At 37.8% G+C, this 16,051-nt stretch overlaps 1 protein-coding gene and 1 long non-coding RNA gene across 6 annotated transcripts in view; one reads left to right on the top strand and one right to left on the bottom strand.

Annotated features, from left to right (window-relative positions):
* Positions 1-283: 283 nt before the first annotated feature.
* LOC111094301 lies at positions 284-1,587 on the bottom strand. The gene is made up of 3 exons (XR_005384766.1): positions 1,095-1,587; positions 866-986; positions 284-470 (listed from the first exon to the last, which is right to left on the bottom strand). It is a non-coding gene; the product is annotated as an uncharacterized LOC111094301 (long non-coding RNA).
* The window catches only part of LNPK (lunapark, ER junction formation factor), a 77,883-nt gene continuing 63,209 nt past the window's right edge, over positions 1,378-16,051 (top strand). For 4 of the 5 annotated variants that reach the window (XM_038584925.1, XM_038584923.1, XM_038584926.1 and 1 more), the window contains exons 1-4: positions 1,898-2,054; positions 8,058-8,146; positions 9,775-9,816; positions 10,831-11,018. In XM_038584925.1, coding sequence (XP_038440853.1) covers positions 8,120-8,146; positions 9,775-9,816; positions 10,831-11,018 — 257 coding nt within the window. In that variant the 5' untranslated portion in view covers positions 1,898-2,054; positions 8,058-8,119. Of the gene's footprint in view, positions 1,470-1,645; positions 1,711-1,897; positions 2,055-8,057; positions 8,147-9,774; positions 9,817-10,830; positions 11,019-16,051 lie in introns of those variants that run through there. The other variant, XM_038584924.1, reaches the window with a different exon arrangement.

Here is a 16,051-nt window from a genome sequence, read left to right as displayed (position 1 = left end):
ACCCTATTATTTTTGTGTGTTTTCTTGAAGGTTTCTCTCACTAGTGTCAGTTACTTTAGGACAGCTGTTTTATTTATCTGTATGTGTACATAGGGTCTTGTCCTCGAGAAATATTTGGTCTTCTCTTACTGTGCCTGACAAACTCTTACCAGGTAGTGGTACAGTGTTACCTTCAGCAATATACGTAATATTTCTAATCAATTTCCTCATTTCTAAAATGATACTTACCTTAAGAAGTTGTTTGGTAAAAAAAAAAAAAAAAAAAAAAAAAAAAAAAAAGAAGTTGTTTGGTTAAAAGAGTTAGTGATTCCATACATCTCACCCTCCAAGTGTCTCCTCTTCCAGAGTAATTATCTATGGAATTTTGTCTCAGGATCAGGTTTTTGGGATGCCTGGCACCTGGCTAGTTCTTGTCTTCTCCCTCCTGTTTTTTTTCCCCTTTACAACAGACCTTGATGGCCCAGTTAAAACTAGAGAACAAAATCAGTAGCAACTGGTAAACATTTCTTTCCTGTTCTCTTAGGAAAATATATTCCTGAGGTGAGGAGATATGTTTTGCATTAACTTCACAGGCCTTTTAAAAATATATACTTCGAAAGAGCAAAGGATGAAAAATGAAATGGTTAAATTTCTGTAATCAAAATAGATGAAATGTTTCTATTCATATTTTCTTCGATAGATTTTTTTTTTTTAAACAAGGCCAAGGGGATTCACAGGGAATTCTGGGATACAGAATTTCAATCTATAAAACTCTTCTATTTTCTACTAGACCCAGAGTGCACAAGTAAACTCTGGTTCCCTTGCCTTCGTCCTTTCAAGCTTACACAGCTGTAACGAAAGATTCTAACAGTGAGGACGATCTCACCTCACAGCGAATCACCTGGTAGCTTCCGGTACCCTATGCTCGGCTTCGTCAAAGTTTCCATGTAGCGCCTTAAAGCAATGACAGACACTCACGGATGCATTATTTTAAAACTCGGATGTAACTAAACAGAATAGAAAAATATCCCGTGAAAAATGTTTGCACAAGCAAGTCACGGAGGTAAGCCACTACCAAAGCTTTTGCTTGCTTTTCACCCCTTCTGCACGGTTACCTCACACGGGTTCACGTTATCTCTGGCTATTTAGACTGGTCACGTGCAGTGGACTAGGAAACGCTTTCAAATCTGAGGTGAACGCAGCCCGTGTGTGTGTGTGTGGGGTCATCCGTGGGCCCGGAGATCAGGACCTGGGAAGGGCGTATTCGCGAGGTGAGAGTTTTAAGAGAGAAAACTCGGCCTCTGTGACCTCCACGGGTTTGAGAACAACATCCTCCGGCGTGTGAAGCTCACCCCCCACGGGTGAGGTCAGCGTCCTGTCATCAAAATGACCCTTTTTGACGTTCAGCAGTGACGAAGGCCTCCGGCACTCAGTCTGCTGGATTTTCTCCACGGGCTCGTGTGGGGAGCGGGCCTTGGCTGCGCTGTGAGGTAGGGTTAAGTTCCTCCGCTGCCGGCCGCGGGAGGCTGACCCTGGGGCTCTTCAGGGCCGAGTCCTTTCCAGACGCAGCCATCTGCACCCTCAACCCCACCCGTCCCTCTCGCGGCGACCTAGCACCCCCCCTCCCCCCCCCCCAAGGGTCAATTTCGGGGTTTTCTTTCTCCAGTGAGAGTTGGCAGAACAGGCTTCAAAAGAACGAGAGGAGGCCGAGGAAAAGAAGTAGCCGTGCCGGTAAGCCTCCCAATCAATGGCAGTCCCGCCCCGCCCCGCCCCGAGATGCGACGACGAGCCCCCTACCGAGCCGCGGAAGCCCCAGGGCCGGCGTCCTCCGCCAACCGCCCGAGCGGCCCGCCCCAACTGCCCGCCCCCGGCGCAGTCACGTGACCGGGGAGCGGCGCGCGCCGGCCGTGGCGCTGATTGGCCGGCGGCGGGAGCGCGGGGTTTGATGGGAAGGAGTTGGCCGGGCCCACCGCTCTGTCAGTGGCGGCTGCCGCCTGCTGCGGAGACGGGCTGCGCGGTGGCGCCGAAGCTGGCAGACGTGGACGCAAGCGCCGGGCTTTGCCCGCTTCCTGCAGGTAAACCGTCGGAGTGAGGGCGGCAGGGAGGGCTCGGCGGAGGGGAAGCGCGCTGAGCCTTCCGCTGGGGCACGGGCTCCCGGGTTCCCCGCCCGCCTCTGCCCGGCGCGCCCGCCCCGGTGCCTGGTGGCCTAGGAGCTCCGCGGAGGTGGCGGGTCCCGGGCTCGCGCCGCGCCGCGCGCCGAGCAGCCTCGCCTCCTGCTGCCTCTGATTTCCCAGGGCCAGGGGCGACCCTGGAGTAACCGGGAGCCCGTTCGGCCACCTCCCCCCTCCACCCCCCGCGTGTCCTCGGGGAGTCCGGGGTGGGGAGGTGGCCGGGTGGAGCAGAGCATCGGCTCTTCGGCCGGCCCGTGTCAAGGCGGGGGGTCAGGAGGTTCGACGCTGAGCTGTCGCTGAGTGTTGTGTGTCCGTCTCTTTTTTTGCCCCCCCTCCGAGTTGTGCGGAGGCGCCACGAATTGGACAGATCGGGAGGACCGAAAACTGTCAGTGTCATGCTGGTCGGCCCAGGCATGTGGGCGTGGATTACGTGCTGCTTGCAGGAGCCTCTCCACCGACGTTGTCCTTGTTTGAGGGAAGGTGGGCGGTGTAAGGGGTGGAGGGAGCGAGGTTGCCGGGGTGACCGAGGCTCGGCCCGGGGGGGAAGAGCAGATCTGAACTGTTATCAATAGTTTTAATTCTTCGGCGTGCCTGGCTTGGCTCTCGGTTTGGAGGAGCCGTGCGACTCTTGGCCTGGGGGTTGTGAGTTCTGGCTGCATTGGATATGGAGATGACTTAAAAGGAAAATAAAAATCTTAAAAAAAAATTAGTTTGATTTTTTAATATTGTGTATGGAGATTGAGAAAGTTGGGATCACTGAACTCAGTTTTGCTGATGGTGCCCTCATGGTAATAAAACTGGTGACTCACTGAGTTTTTTCCATGTTCCGCCTTTTCCCAGTTGGCTTCTGGTTTATGTCAATTGTTTTCTATCTCTCTGGCCTGCGTGTCACCATCAACCTAAGTGACCCTGTTCAGCAGCAGCGTGTGGCAGGCGAGCAAGCTTGGCTTCAGGCATAGGTTCGGACTGGCAGGGAGTGCTCATCCCTTGTTCTCAGCAGCCCCCGTGGTTCCATTTTTGGAGGAAGTTGATCTTAAACACGTTTTTAAAAACAAAAGTGGTGCATTTAAAATCAGAATTTTTTAAAAAAAGATTTTATTTATTTATTCATAGACACACACACACACACAGATAAAATTAGAATTTTGTTTCTGTCACCTAAAATCCGCCCAACACTCTTTATAAGCTTAGTGTTTATATATTATTAACTTGACAAATAATATAAGCAGTTATAGAGCTATCCGCAAGGTATGATTTAATATAGAGATCTTTCTACCGAAATAGTCATTTCTTGGTAGTGTTTAGTTCAGATTGAACATCAGCTTACCATGAAGATCAGCTTTAGCATATAATAAAAGTGCTTTTAGAGGTGTACTTCTTTTCAGTAATTTTATTTTTGAGCAATAAATGTGGTGGTTTGGGATATTTCAAAATTGCCTTTTTGGCTAGAATATTTGAAAGAATTCTGGAGCAAAATCACTTTTAATTTTAAATTGAAGAGTACATTATAGAGCCTCTAAAAGGCCTGCAAGAACATTTTAATGGAAGAGTCTGAAGAATATTTTGTTTTTATTTTTTAATACTAGAGCAAATGAGGGCAATACAATTTCAGTTAAAATACAAATTGTAATTTATTTTTCCAAATTTAAAATTATGAAAATGGGTACTTTCTGAGAAGTTAGGTGTATGAGTAGTATTGTCTGCACTACATGTGCTTTCTGATAATAGTAATAATAATAATGGCTATAATTTATTATGTGCTCACTACTTGTTGGACACTGTGCCAAGTAATATATAATTTCATTTAGTTCATACAGCAGTTCTGTGAAGTGTTAAGTTTTTTCACCACTACATAAATGTGGAAACTGAGGTTAGAGAGTTTAATTTACCCAAGATCACATTGCTGGTATGCAGCAGAGGCATATTTTGATCCAGACCTTTTTTGACTCCATTATTCTATTTTTTTAAAAAGTTTTTATTTTAGAGAGAGAGAGTGGGGTGGAGGAGTGGGTTAGGAGCAGAGGAAGACAGAATCTTAAGCAGACTCCATACTGAGTGGCCCCACAGGGGCTTGATCTCATAACACTGAGATCATGACCTAGCTAAACCAAGAGTCAGATACTCAACTGACTGCACCACTCAGTGCCCCTCTATTATTTTAGTATGACTTGAAATGAGCTGAAAATTTAAGAACGACATGACCCAAGATTTTAAATTCTGACCCCCAAACCTGTGTGTGAATATCAGTCAATAGGAAACATTGAAATAATGTGGTGGGCATTATTATTTATTGAAAACACGGTAGATGCATCCAGCTCTTAAGGTCATGTCAGGTCCCGTTGTAATATCAGAGTGGAAAGACTGTACACATTCATGGAAGAGCTCTTGGGGACAAGCCACTTGAGATTGAGCAATCTGTCCACTCAAGGGCATACACTGATTTATGCTTCAGAGAGAAATGCTAGTTATTTGCTTCCCATATATTTTGCGTGTGTTAGAAGAGATGGACTAGGAAATGGCAATGACCACAGCAGTAAAAACAGTTTGTATTGAGAAATTAGTTATGTGTGGGGCACTGCTGAATTATCTCATTTAAGGCTTTCAACATTTAGAAGGTCCTTAACTATCCCTCTTTTGAAGATGAAGATAATGAATAACTGAGAGGTTAAGTAACTTATTTGCCCAAGGTTTCATAGTAAGTAATGGGCCACAGGAATTGGAGTTGAGATGTTTGTGTCAAGGAGGGTAAAAGTGTTTGAACATAGAAGAGGTATGAAATTAAAGCTATGTAGAAAAGTTGATTAATTTTGTTATGCTTTCATATCTCTTGGAAAGTACTACCATTACATGAGTATTAATAGCAAATCAGTTTCTTTGAACAAATACTGGAATTTGGAATTTTAGGAAAATTACTGGAACAATGAGGGTTAGCTCGTTCTTTGATTAGAGCCTGAAAGCATGGATAGGCATTTAATGACTGTTTACCCTAATGTTGTTTTAGAGGACAAATTTTAAAGCATAATACCCTGCTTCAGGGATCTTAAAGGTTAAGCATAGTTTGTTTCATTAACATCAAAACAAGTCTCCAAGCAAATAATTGATGTCAACATTGATATTAATTGCAATATTATGCATATATTTCATATTACATTTAAAAAGTGATGTGCAATGGACAAGTAAAGGCAGTGCTTGCAGACTTCCAGTCTGCCACTAGCTGAAGCTAGCTGCCAAAATGATTTGGCAAATCATTTAGCTGCTCTTCCATGCAGATTTAAGCATTCAGATTTAATCAAAGGAAGGAACTGGGCCACATGATACACTGTACCAACACTGTCTCTTGTGTTTATAACTTACTTTCCACTTCGGTAGCTCTGTTTACCAGCTATTTGAGAATGTCAGAGGTGTTTTCATGTATTTATATGTAAATATTCCAATCTTATTTATATAAAGCAGACTTTATTTCTGATTTTGTGTTATTGGGAATAACTACTTGCTTCATAAAAAAAAATCAAAACTAAAATACTGTGTCTGGCTATGCTACTTAATATTTCTGGGACCAAATTACTTCATTTCCCTAGCCTCAGTTTCTGACATTTATAAAATGGGATGATAGTAGTATCTAAATGAAATTCATGTAAAGCATTTGTTTTAGGGCCTACCAGAGATAAAGTATTTATCAAATATTTAACTGGTATCTTTATTGCTGTCATTACTTTTTTTAAATGTTATTTAAAAAATTATTTATTTATGCATTTTAAAAAAAGATTTATTATTTATTTATTCATAAAAGACAGAGAGAGAGGCAGAGACACAGGCAGAGGGAGAAGCAGGCTCCATGCAGGGAGCCCGATGTGGGAGTCGATCCCGGGACTCCAGGATCGCGCCCTGGGCCAAAGGCAGGCGCCAAACCGCTGAGCCACCCAGGGTTCCCCTATGCATTTATTTTTAAGTAATCTCTACCCCCAACATGTGGCTTGAGCTCACGACCCCAAGATCAAGAGTCCCATGCTCTATCAACTGAGCCAGCCAGGTACCCCCGTTGTTATCTTTAAATTATAAGAATTCTGAATTGTGATGGCTACAAACTTAACTCAGAGGCATATAAATGTTACAAACCAAAATGTGTAGGTCAGTTGTGTTCAAAACACTGTGCTAGACACTATACAATTAGGGAACTACTATATACTTTGAAAGTACCAAGTTAATGATTTGTATAAATCCTCCCTACCCAGTCACCTTTCTTGGTGAGTATTTTTAGCATCTTAAAACCTTAAGATAGGTTTAGAGACCTATTTGATGTTTTAACTAAGAAATTATACTTCTATTCATTAAAGTTCCTGGATTTCCTACAATTGCATCTTAGAAATTTGAATACTGACTTAATATTGAAGGATTAATAGTACTTAGGTTGCAACTTAATTGTGGCTTGTAACATTCATTTATAAACACCAGAATTTTTTAGGATAGCTTATAGGTATTTCTGGTCCTAGAAATCACTTTGTATGTGGAAATATTTTATAATATGGATCTTTGTTACTTCTCTAATCGAGAAAGTCCAAGATGGTATGCCTAATGCTAATTCCAATCTGTGACTAGTGTTGCAGAGTAGATGTATTTACTTGGTACTGGTGTCATTTTTGATTGCATTAATGGTTTAAAAAAATGTGAGAATTATCGCCTTTTTTGTGTGTGGGAGGAAGTAGTTTTATACACGGACAGTATGTAACTATTCCTGGTAAAAATATGTAAATTTGAAAGTATACTTTCACTATTTCAGGTTAAAAGAATAAGAACTTATATAATTATTGACTAATAAATTGATTTAGAATCTAAGATGGCTGATAACATTTTCATCCATATAGTAATATAATACATTTGAGAGTCATAGAGAAACAACTAAAAGAAGGACACAGCTAGCTGACATACACAGCTAGCTGACATGAAGGTCAGTTGACTTGAGGGACTTAGACACAATTTCAGAGAGAAATGTTTATTTGGGTATTGGAACAGTAGTGAACAGATTAGAAGTCTGAAGATAGCTTCGTGTTTTTTTGTTTGCTTTTTTTTTTTTTCTAATTAGAGAGGCAGAGGAAGAGGAAGAGAGAGAATCCCAAGCAGGCTCCACACCCAGCATAGAGTCCAACTCAGGGCTCTGTCTCACAACCCTGAGATCATGATCCAAGCTGAAATAGATGTTCAGCCCACTGAGCCACCCAGGTGTCCTTTAAGATAGTGTAGCTTTGACTCATGCACCATGAAGATAGAGTAGCTTTGAGTCATGTTTTTTCCGAGCTATTGGGCAAATCACTGAACGTCTTTTCTCTTAATTTTCTTATCTGTAAAATGGTAACAATGAAGACTATCCTGTGAAAAGTGCTGATATATTAAGTTTAATTTACAGAAAAGAAAATTAAAGCTCAGAAGCATTAAATGACTTGCACAAGGTCTATTGGTTTTCTGTTACTTTTAAAATATTATTCTAAACATTGTAAAACACCCCTAATTCCAAATAACTAGTTTAGTTGAGAGACAGCTGAATGATAGATATGTTGTATCTAAGCATGTAGAATGAAAGTAGTACAGTAAAACTTTTCTTAGGACATTAGGGGACCTACTTGAAAGAACAGTAAGTTGCAAAGCAATAAGAATATATACTGTTAAAATGCCTTGTCATTTAAAAGCCTTTCTAGCTTTATTTTCACTTTTAAATATGTACTGGTGTGGAAGAAGGGATTTGTTGAGGGGTAGACTCTGTCTCAAGAATATCTGAACTAAAATTCCATGTAAGTGGAGTTCAAATAAATTAATATTTTATAGTATTTTTAGGCAGTATTGCAACATCTACGTTTTATAGTGGGTATAGTATGTATTTAACCTAAAAATTTTAAATACTTGCTTTATTTCTAGCTGTGAATTCCTTTGGACGATTGATGATATTTATCATTGTGCCCAGTTTCTACACATAAAAGATGGGTGGATTATTTTCTCGATGGAGGGTAAGTTAGTTTTCTTTACAGCCAGTTCTTAGTCAAATATAAAGTGTCACATAAACCTACTTGTAAAAGTCTCCTTTGTGGTGTAGACTTGAGTATAGCTTGATATTATCCCTAATTCTATTTAATTTTCTTCCTCCTCATATGAATTAGTTGTATATTTGGACTTTAATATTCACTTGCTGTATAGGTATGCAATGTCTCTTTTTAATATCATTATTTCACTTTGACTTCTGAGTATTTTTATTTATTTATGCATTCATGTGTAAATGGTTATCTTTTCTTGTTTTCTTCTGCTTATTGCCTCTATTTCAATCTTATTTGAAGAATAGTTAAAATTATTGTTATTGAACTAATTGAAATTATAGTTGTATGCTATATAATACTTATGTTTTTATGGGCTATATCGTTTTGCTTATCATATGTATTTGTTGAAGTCATACTAAATATACTTTTAGGAATTAAACAAAATTTGGAATGCATTTTAATTTTATTGGGTAGAGCTTTAGAGGAAGTATCTCCAATTTAGTGCTATAAATTTAAAATATAGTGATAAATGTTCTATTCTAATATGAGAGGAGATAATGTAGTCTCAGACAAAGCTTATTTTTAACCTCTTTTGCCATATAATGGAGTCTAGCAATATTTGGTAGACTCATTTTTTGACTATTGCTGGAACTGCTTTGTTTTGGACTTTGTCCTCCCTTTAAAACTTTTTGATAGTTCTGCTTGAGGATCAAATTTATCTTTGTCTTTGTTAGGTTGAACCATATGAGGATTAATTTTGCTTTGTCTTTGTTAGATTGAACCATATGAAATTGCTTTTTATGTAAGTCAAAACAGTTGAATATTGGCAATTTCATATGGTTCAACCTAATGTTAACAACTTGTGGGAACTACAATGAATTGATTGATGTCCACTACTTTCTTACATTATTGAGTATGTAATTGGTAAGTACCTTCTCAAGTGTTGTAGGAGACATTTTGGCTGGTTTTTATTCTGGATATATAAAAAATATTTTTAACAAACAACTCTGCTATAATGAAGTATTCTTAGTTGCCTTTTAAAAATCTAATCTTCAGAAAAATACGTTAGGAATTCAAAATGAAGATAGCCTATGGATTTTGACTTTCAGAGTCCTAAGTGAACTTTTAGCAATAGTAAAGCAGACCATCTTTAGTCTTGATGTTCAACCACTGAGCCACCCAGGTATCCCTAGTCTTGAAATTTCTAATATATGATATGTTTTTGATAATCATATCTAAGAAAAGTTGTCTTGGAGGGAAAATTTCTCTATAAAATTTGATTAAGAATGATAGAAATAAAAAAACGTGGTAGAAATTGAGTGGTCAGAGTTGAAAGTACTTCTAAGACTAAAAAATCAAATAGGAAAATGCTTATTTCTTTAATCATGTAGTTCTGTTTGTAATTGTAATTTTATTTAAATCTAAATCTCATTAATAAATAGGAATACATATTGCTTGACATTTGAAAAAAATTTGAATTAAAATGTCCCTTTTTACTTTATTTTTATTTTTTGAGTTAAAATGTTCATTTATGGTTTTATAAATCAAGTGTTTCTAAGTTTTCAGGAACAAGTTTTAATGTCTCATATCTGTTTTGATAACAGACAAAACCTTCAACTGTAGAAGTTTTGGAAAATATAGATAAGGTATGTCTTTGGGCTCTGGGGTGTTTTAATTCATTTTAAGTATTGCATAAATATTATTATTTTAATTTTAGTATATGTATATTATTTTGGAGACTGGATCTGGTTTGGGAATTTAGAGATCAGATAGAGTAAGCCTGAGAAGTTTATTGTTGTATTATCTCAGAAAAATATCTGAAGTCTCTCAGTCACTTAAGTCTGTGTCAATAGAACCTGTTAGAATGAAAGTTGATGTATAGCATGGTGTAAAGGATAAAGTAGATTATAAGATAGTCTGCAACAGTTTTTATCAGTCTGAAAACTTCACAAACTTCATTATCAAAAATGGTTATTTCTTAGGAATACTGAGTGATGAATAGATTGAAAGAATCTAGTATGGTTATTGTTGCAATTTTTATTAATTCTTTTTATAGTCAGATTTAAAAAACGAATTAACTTATTTTTAGCCAGACTTTTTTTAGACCTTATACAGAGAGAATTATTTAGATTATTAAATACTATATATTGATGTCAATTTCATGCTTGATCTTTGCTAATTTGATAGTCGAAAAGGGTATCTTAAGTTTGCATTTATTTATTTATTTTTAAAGACTTTATTTTTATTTATTTGAGATAGAGAGAGAAAGAAGGAGAGACATCAGAAGCAGGGGGGAAAGTGCAGGGGGAGAAGCAGACTCCTCACTGAGCAGGGAGCTTGATGTGGGGCTCCATCCCAGGATCCTTGGGATCATGACCTGAGCCGAAGGCAGATGCTTAATGGACTGAGCCACTCAGGTGCCCTTTAATTTTGCATTTAAAAGACTGACTTGTCAGCATAGGCATTTTCATATGTTCTAACTTCATTTCTAATTTTTTTTCAAATTATGTTCTTTTTAAAATATTAAAGTATTATATTTAATTGACTTTTAAGAGTTCTTCCTATATAATCTATCATGTTAAAATTTTTTGTTGACATTTTGATTTCTTTATGAAATTTGAGATTCAATTAAATAATATAGAATAATTTTCTCTTAACAGGAAATTCAAGCATTGGAAGAATTTAGGGAAAAAAATCAGAGATTACAAAAATTATGGGTTGGAAGATTAATTCTCTACTCTTCAATTCTTTATCTGTTTACATGTTTAATTGTATACTTGTGGTATCTTCCTGATGAATTTACAGCAAGACTGGCCATGACACTTCCATTTTTTGCTTTCCCATTGATGTAAGTAAATTGTTCATTTAGTTGACCTTTCCTCTTTTTGGCCGGTTAAAATATAGTCAGTCTCTCTATATTGTGAAATAGTAATGTCTCAGATTGAGTAAATTTGCTTTTGTTTTCATTTTGCAAAGTTACTTCTTTAAAAAAGTAAACTAACTGTATTGAACCTTAATTTACAATTCAGCAGAGCTGAGGAATATCACTCAGTGACATTAGTAATAATGGCTCTATGTGGGAATCTTTTGTGATCCTCTAATAGATGATCACATTCCCCTAGGGATATAGGGCAAGGAGTAGGCATTTCAGATTGTGGGTAGTCGTAACTGAGGGAGGATTTGTAAAACAAACAAATAAAAAACCCAGCTGCCCCAATGATTCTGAATATGTTCCACTCATCCCATCTCTTTTCCCCCTTATTTTAATCACTGCTATAAAGCAATTGACTCTTATTATAGAAATATTTTATAATATAGCACTTTACTGAAGGTGTGTCATGATTGACAATTTTGAGAGACAATTTAATAAAAAAATTGGTTCATTCACTCTACAAACTTTTGTGGGTACATTCTGTAGATGTTGGATTTTGTAGATGTTGGAATATAATGGTGTATGGTATACAAAAATATAAAGTCTCTGTAGATTTTAGACTGTATATATTAAAATAAGTAATAAGTATGATGAATATTATCAAAGAGAAGTGTCAAATGCTATGGGAACATTTAACAGAGGCTCTGACACTATCTGTGGTGGAGGTGGGAGTCAGGGAAGAGTTTGTATTCATTTTCTGTTATTGTCACAAATTTAGCAGCTTAGAGCAAAACTCATGTTGTATCACAGTGTAGGTCAGAAGTCCAGGTGACTTGACTGGACTCTCTGCTTAAAGTCTAGCAGGCCTCAATCAAGGTAGCCATTCATCTGGACTAGGATCTTATCTGGTTTCTAGGGGGAGAATCTTTCAGGTTTAGTCAGGTCATTTGCTGATTGTGCTACATCTCTCTGACTTCTGATTCTGCCCTCAGCCCAGAGAAAGCTCTGCCTTTCAGGGTTTAACTGATTATATTAGACCCACCAAGATAATCCAGGATAATCTCCCTTGAATAAAGTCAGCCGAGTAATACTTAATTATATTTGCAGAGTCCCTTCATAGCAGTTCATAGATTACTGTTTGATTGTATTACCAGAGGATGGAAATCTTGGGGAAGAAGAGAGACAGCTTTAGAATTCTGCCTACCACAGCCTCCCTGAGGAAGTGACTTTGAATTTGAGACCCAAGGATGATTATGTGTTTTAAGAGTGGTGTGACGTGGTGGATAATCTTTTAGGCAGAAGGAACAGCATATATGAAGGCCCTGGGGGGAATAGAGCATGGTAGGTTTAAAAAATTGAAAGAAGGCCGAAGACTGATTTATAGGGAAAGTCTAGATAGTTAGGCATGGGGTATTCTTGTGGGCCTTATAATCCATGATAAGGATTTTAGGATTTAATCTAAGAGTAATGGGAAGCCACTGAAGATTTTTAAGAAGGAATATAATGTGATCATATTGTTATTTTGAGAATATTGAGGCTAGACCATGGAGAATAAATTAGAGGGGAGTAAGAGTGGATCTGAAGCAGCAAGTTAGAAGGTTGTTACAGTTGTCTAGGGGAAAAATGATTGGCGGTGATTTGCAATTTGGGTGGAGGTAGCAGAGTAGAAGAGAAGCAGATGGGCTGAATGAGGTGGATGTATTGAGATTTAGGAGACAGAACTGAGGTAATATGGAGATGCTCTTGGTGATTGGGTGGGTGTGAGGTGAGGGGGAATAGTTGTAACAAGGATAAAATTTAAGAGTATGGCTTGGGAAATTTGGTTGATGGTAGTCTCATTCATCTAAATAGGGAATCCCATGAGGAAGAGCAGGTTTGCTCACTAAGACTAAAATACCTGTGTTCTATCTAGAGAGAGCTGCCAAGTGGGATGGTTAAGTATGAGTATGAAGCTCAGGAGAGAAATTTGAATGGGAGATTTAAATTTAGGATTTGGCATTTTATAAATGTTAATCAGAACCAGCATCTGTTCATTCAGTAAATTTTGGGCATCTGCAATGTGTTAGGTACTGGGCTAGACCCTAGTGATTGAATGAGAAAGTAGTGACAAGATCTCTGCCTTCATGGAGCTTACATTCTGTTGGGACTAGACAGATAAAAGATGAGAGACCAATAAGCAAACAAGTGTAATGAAGAAAATAAACAGGGTGATGTGATAGAGAGGAACTGTCCTCTTTTGAGAAGGCAGTATTTGAGTTGAGAACTAATGTATGAGAAAGAACCAGCTTGGAAAGAGTTGGAATTTATGGAAGATTATTTTTATATATACAGTGTACAATAGCATATGTGTCTATAGAGAGATGTAGGAAAGGATTAACCTCAAAATATTAATGGAAATTCTCTTTGGTGGAATTTTTGTAGTTGTTTCTTTCCATTTTTTTTTTTTTTGTATTGTTTGAATTTTTTACCTCAGTGTGTTCTTCAAATCCTGAAAACAAAAACAAAAATCCAAGTGTTGAGAGGGAAGATCTCAGACAGGAAGAGAGAACAGAAAATAAAAGGACTGTGAGGTAGGAGAGATCATGACTTATTTAAGGTCAAAAAGATCATTATATATGGAATGTGTGATGTAGAGAGTGATAGGTGTGCTTGCACAATCAGATGGTATCTGGATCATGGGAAGTCATGGCTAAGGAGTTTGTGTTTCATTTTGGGTGAATTGGGAAGCTTGTAAAGGTTTTAGTGGAAGAATGTCATGATGAGATTTATTTTATTTTTTTAAAGATTTACTTATTTATTACTGAGAGACACACACAGAAAGAGAGAGAGAGAGAGAGAGAGAGAGAGAGGGGCACAGGCAGAGGGAGAAGCAGGCTCCATGCAGGGAGCCCAACGCAGGACTCGATCCCGGGTCTCCAGGATCAAGCCCTGGGCTGACAGGCGGCGCTAAACCGCTGAGCCACCGGGGCTGCCCTCACAATGAGATTTAAGTTAAGAGGATCACGTGTGTTGCCTGTGGAGATTGAGTAGAGGAGGACAAGAGTACAAAACAGGGAGGTCAGCTAGGATGCTGTTATAGGAGTTTAAAGGTAAAGATGGATTGGGCATCCCAGTGGCAGTGGAGATGTATAGATAGATGACTTGGTAGTATTTCAGAAGTACAACTGAGGCAACTTGATGGGAGAAATTGGGAAGGTAAGGGAAAAGAATGAATTGGGTGCTATTTAGGTTTTTTGGTTTGACATTTGGCAGGTGTAGGATCTCTTTTTTTGGGACTGCTAGAGTAAAATAATTGTGTTTAGTCTTTAGTACAGGACATATTTTCCAATTGGAACTCCTGGAGATCATAAAATTTTAGCTTTGTATGTAGGTAAAAAGCAAAAAATCGAGTCCATGCGTATTACCAAATAAAATCTCTGTCATTTTCTTTCTCTTTTTGGAATGTTTTGGAATGTTCTTATCCGAGGTGTAGCAGATTTTATAAAGCCGAGCTCCTTTCCCTTGTTCATTTCTGGTTTTTTATAAAAAGAGAGGAAATTTAGAAAGGGAATAAGTGTGATGTTTATTTGATTGAACATCTTTAAAAAACTTAAAGCTCACTTGACATCCATTTCTATATCAAAATTGATCTTTTGATTTTGAAAGATTTCTATCTAGTTACAAAAGAATGTCTGACCGGAAACTACTGTGCTAATTCTAATGGCTATTCAAAACTTGTGATCTATTGGATCTGCTATTATGCTGCAGACAACTTTGTTTTGGGGGGCAAATAAATCATATACTGATTGTTCTTAAAAGGAAAAACTTTAACTTCTTTAAAAATTTTGTTATTTTTTTCAGTTTGATCTTTCTCTTATTTTGAGTATGAGACTGTAGTATCCTCACTGTCCTGCCTCTTCTGCATCACCTGCATCCAGTATTTCTTGGTTTGTTAAGCTTCAGAGTCATTTCTCACTTTGTCTCACTCACATTTGTGACCTGGTTCTTGACTGCCGCTGCTTCTATTTCACTGAGCTCTCCACTTTTGGAAGCATAGACCAGTTATCAAACAAAGAATAGAATTGTCCTTCTGATTGATGACAATCAAAAAAGCATGAAATAAAATACAACAACGTGAAAGTGGATGTTGTGGTATGTAGAAGGAAGACTTACCGCAGGACATTTTCTTTTGTGTGAACTATTGCCTTAGTTTATTCCTGGACTTTTTTCCTTTGGAAACAAAAATTTTAAGGTCTGGACCAGGGTTTACTTAAAGAAATGGAAGCAGAAAGAACAATAAAATGTATTGTTTTTACTTATCACTGTCTACACTGATTATAAAGCTTAGAAATCTACCTGATAACTGCAAAAAGTGACTGTTATCTCTGCATTCCAAGTTTCCCAAATGCTTTTACTGGACAGAGAGGTCATGGAATCGGGACTGAGCATATACTACATAATCATAACTATCTTAAAATGATCTTTAATGATAGAATATCAATACCCTGTATAAGATGCTTTGATATTTTATTATATCTTTTCATGATGTAATATGGAGAAAGTTGGTATGATTCCAACCTATTATTTTTCTGCCTTTCAAATTCAATAATATTGATTATTGAATAAATGATTTTTCAACTATTACTGAAACAAATTATCTAAATGCTGAACTTATTTCATAGGAGTCATTAAGCCAATGTTCCATGGTGAAGGAAGGTTTGGATTATAGTTTAAAATTTGTATGTCTTGATTATGCTGTCAAGTATGCATTACCTTGGGAATAGGTTCATTTTCTGAGAGTGAACAACCATTAAGCTTTGTCTCTACCCTTAACTAACTCTGCAAGCAATCTTAGACTTCTATTCCTGGGTACTTTATTCTTACAGATGATAACTTTCTAGAAATTTCATTCTCTAGAAGATCATTTCAAAGGCTTATTAGTGTAAGACATTGACCTTCCCAGAGTACTTAATTAACCATATTTTCCTTCTGGGTTTCTTTTCTTTTTTTTTTTTAATTCCTGTTAAAAT

The sequence above is a fragment of the Canis lupus genome, chromosome 36 (assembly GCF_011100685.1).
Source record: "Canis lupus familiaris isolate Mischka breed German Shepherd chromosome 36, alternate assembly UU_Cfam_GSD_1.0, whole genome shotgun sequence".
NCBI classification, from domain to species: domain Eukaryota; kingdom Metazoa; phylum Chordata; class Mammalia; order Carnivora; family Canidae; genus Canis; species Canis lupus.
This window is presented reverse-complemented; position numbering and strand designations above follow the sequence as displayed.